Source organism: Cariama cristata, unplaced genomic scaffold (genome assembly GCF_000690535.1).
Source record: "Cariama cristata isolate BGI_N322 unplaced genomic scaffold, ASM69053v1 scaffold22760, whole genome shotgun sequence".
In the NCBI taxonomy this organism is placed as follows: domain Eukaryota; kingdom Metazoa; phylum Chordata; class Aves; order Cariamiformes; family Cariamidae; genus Cariama; species Cariama cristata.
The window spans coordinates 15,594-17,940 of NW_009595599.1; the positions used below are offsets into that span (position 1 = coordinate 15,594).

The 2,347-nt window shown below is 42.3% G+C and overlaps 1 protein-coding gene across 1 annotated transcript in view; it reads left to right on the forward strand.

Moving 5' to 3' along the window:
- Window positions 1-1,968, forward strand: part of GFPT1 (glutamine--fructose-6-phosphate transaminase 1) — a gene marked incomplete at its 5' end in the record, with an annotated part of 15,737 nt that extends 13,769 nt beyond the window's left edge. Inside the window, 3 exons of the mRNA XM_009702761.1 lie at window positions 400-567; window positions 898-1,059; window positions 1,673-1,968. Of these exons, the coding sequence (XP_009701063.1) occupies window positions 400-567; window positions 898-1,059; window positions 1,673-1,717 (375 nt within the window). The remainder of the gene's footprint in view (window positions 1-399; window positions 568-897; window positions 1,060-1,672) is intronic.
- Between the last annotated feature and the right edge of the window lie 379 nt (window positions 1,969-2,347).

Below are 2,347 nucleotides of genomic sequence, written 5' to 3' on the forward strand. Positions count from 1 at the left end.
TCCAAAACTGAGCGTGTACTTTCTAAAACCAGATATTGCGGTTTTTATGTTTGAGGAGATTCCTGTTGTTGTAAGCGCTGTCACCCACTGACATGCAAACGCATCCTCTTTGCGTTTGCATGTCCAGTTCGAGACCATGATGGTAGATGTGTTGGCTGATGGCAAATCATAAGGCCTGTGGTGGATTTGGCGTCAGAACTGTAAGTGTTGATGGCCTGCAAGCTGCTCAGCCCAGGTGCACTACTTCGATCTAGGTTTTCAGGCTGGCTTGTCTGCGTATTGGATCTGAGGACAGCCATAACACATTTTTATAAAGTTACAAAGAAAGTGGAAGGAGATGGTTAAAAAAAATTACAAGTTTGCCCAAAGCTTTACAAATGATTTTTTTCCCCTATCTAGAAAATTAAAGAAATTACCTACATGCACTCCGAAGGGATATTGGCAGGTGAGCTGAAGCACGGTCCTCTTGCGCTGGTGGACAAGCTCATGCCCGTTATCATGATCATCATGAGAGACCACACATATGCCAAGTGCCAGAATGCTCTCCAGCAGGTCATTGCACGGCAAGTAAGTACCTGTAAAAGTTTACAGTGCATCAGAAATGTTGCTTTTAATATAAAAGCAGTTTACAGGGCACCCAAACTGCTTGTTTCAGTGTCACCGCCTAAAATGTGAATTCAGTAGATAGTCTGGGCATTTCAAGTGCAATTTTTGCATCAGATTGCAGAAGCCTGGTGGGGCTTGTTTACCCCTTAAAATATGCTACAGGGATGCCCATGGGATGCTAAGCTGTTTTGTTCTAAATTAAGTAAAAGGTTCTTGCCGCTGGCACTCTGAACAGAAGTGAGAAAAGAACCTTCCAGACGTGTTTTTCTTCAACATTTCCCTTTGTTGCAGGGGCGACCTGTTGTGATTTGTGATAAGGAAGACATCGAGACGATTAAGAACAATAAAAGAACAATCAAAGTTCCGCATTCAGTGGACTGTCTGCAGGGGATCCTGAGTGTTATCCCCCTTCAGCTTCTGGCTTTCCACCTGGCAGTTCTCAGAGGATACGACGTAAGTACAGTGTGTTCCTTCCCCTTCTGCTCTCGTGTTTGCTATCTGCAGGTCTGGAAAAGACGCGTTGGGTGATGTTGGAAGTCTGTGGGGGTTGTCTGTATAATTGCTTGAGCTGCTGGAGCGACCGGGTTAAATGGTAGACCTGGCAATTACGGAAGCTTCTCATGAACAAAACGTGAAGGCAGTTTAGTACGTTTGGCCGAGCCTTGTGCAGTTTGAGTTTGGACATGTGTCTGTTTTCTGGTACGAGCGTACAGTTTCTGGAGGGCTGGTAGGAAGCCAAAAGGAAGGTAACAATCCACAGAAGGATGTTGGACAAACAGAGTCTGTCTGTGTTAGGTATTTGATCTTAATACAGACACTGGCCGTGACCTTTTATCATTTGAGCACTGTAACAACGTAGACTAAAGCGACTAACTCCTTAGTTCTTGACAGAGGAGTCAGAACAATTAGGCTTATGGACTTTTTCTGCACCAGTGGTCCTAAATTAACAGTTCAGTCGTTTTCAATTTAAACGCAGAACAAATGTTCCACACATTACAAAGTTATACACAAACACAGAAAGTGTGTAAATACTCACAAGCATGTTCTTTCTCCTCCCTCTCTGCAGGTTGATTTTCCAAGAAATCTGGCCAAGTCCGTAACTGTAGAGTGAAAGATCATCTGAATCATAGGGGCAAAGGGGAATTAAATGAAAGACTTTTTTTGGTACCAAAATAACTCGATTTTAAAGTCCCCTCGGTAAATCTTATTTTGGTAAATCATTGTTTGTGTATAAAATCACGGTAATTCCATTACATTAGTGATTGTCAAATTGATTCCACACGCTACGTCAATAGCTTTGGGCTTTTTGGGTTTTTTTGAACAATAGATTTCCATGACAGATGTTAAACGGTTTTCTTTAAATATTGCTGAGTCTTCTAGGTAAGGGGCCCTCCAGTTTACTTTAAGATAATGTCATTGTTTCTTATCCAGTGTGGCTCGCTCCAATTGTCGATGAGAAACCACTGAATGAATTGCCTGTCATGCCCTCAGGCAGTGAAGCAGGATACCTGAATATACAACCGGAACAAGAGCTGTTACTGGTCATGCTTGTGCAGATATCTTAACAGTGAACGAAACTGTAAACAAGCATTTGGGGTAAATTTCTGCCTCATGTACAAAAGGGAATTCAACTGACCTGTCACAACCTCCTAAATTTTAGGCACGTGATAAATGTGCTAAGAAAATAATGTTGCCTCAGAAAGATTTTTATCAACGCCAAATACCTAGCAAGTGACAATCT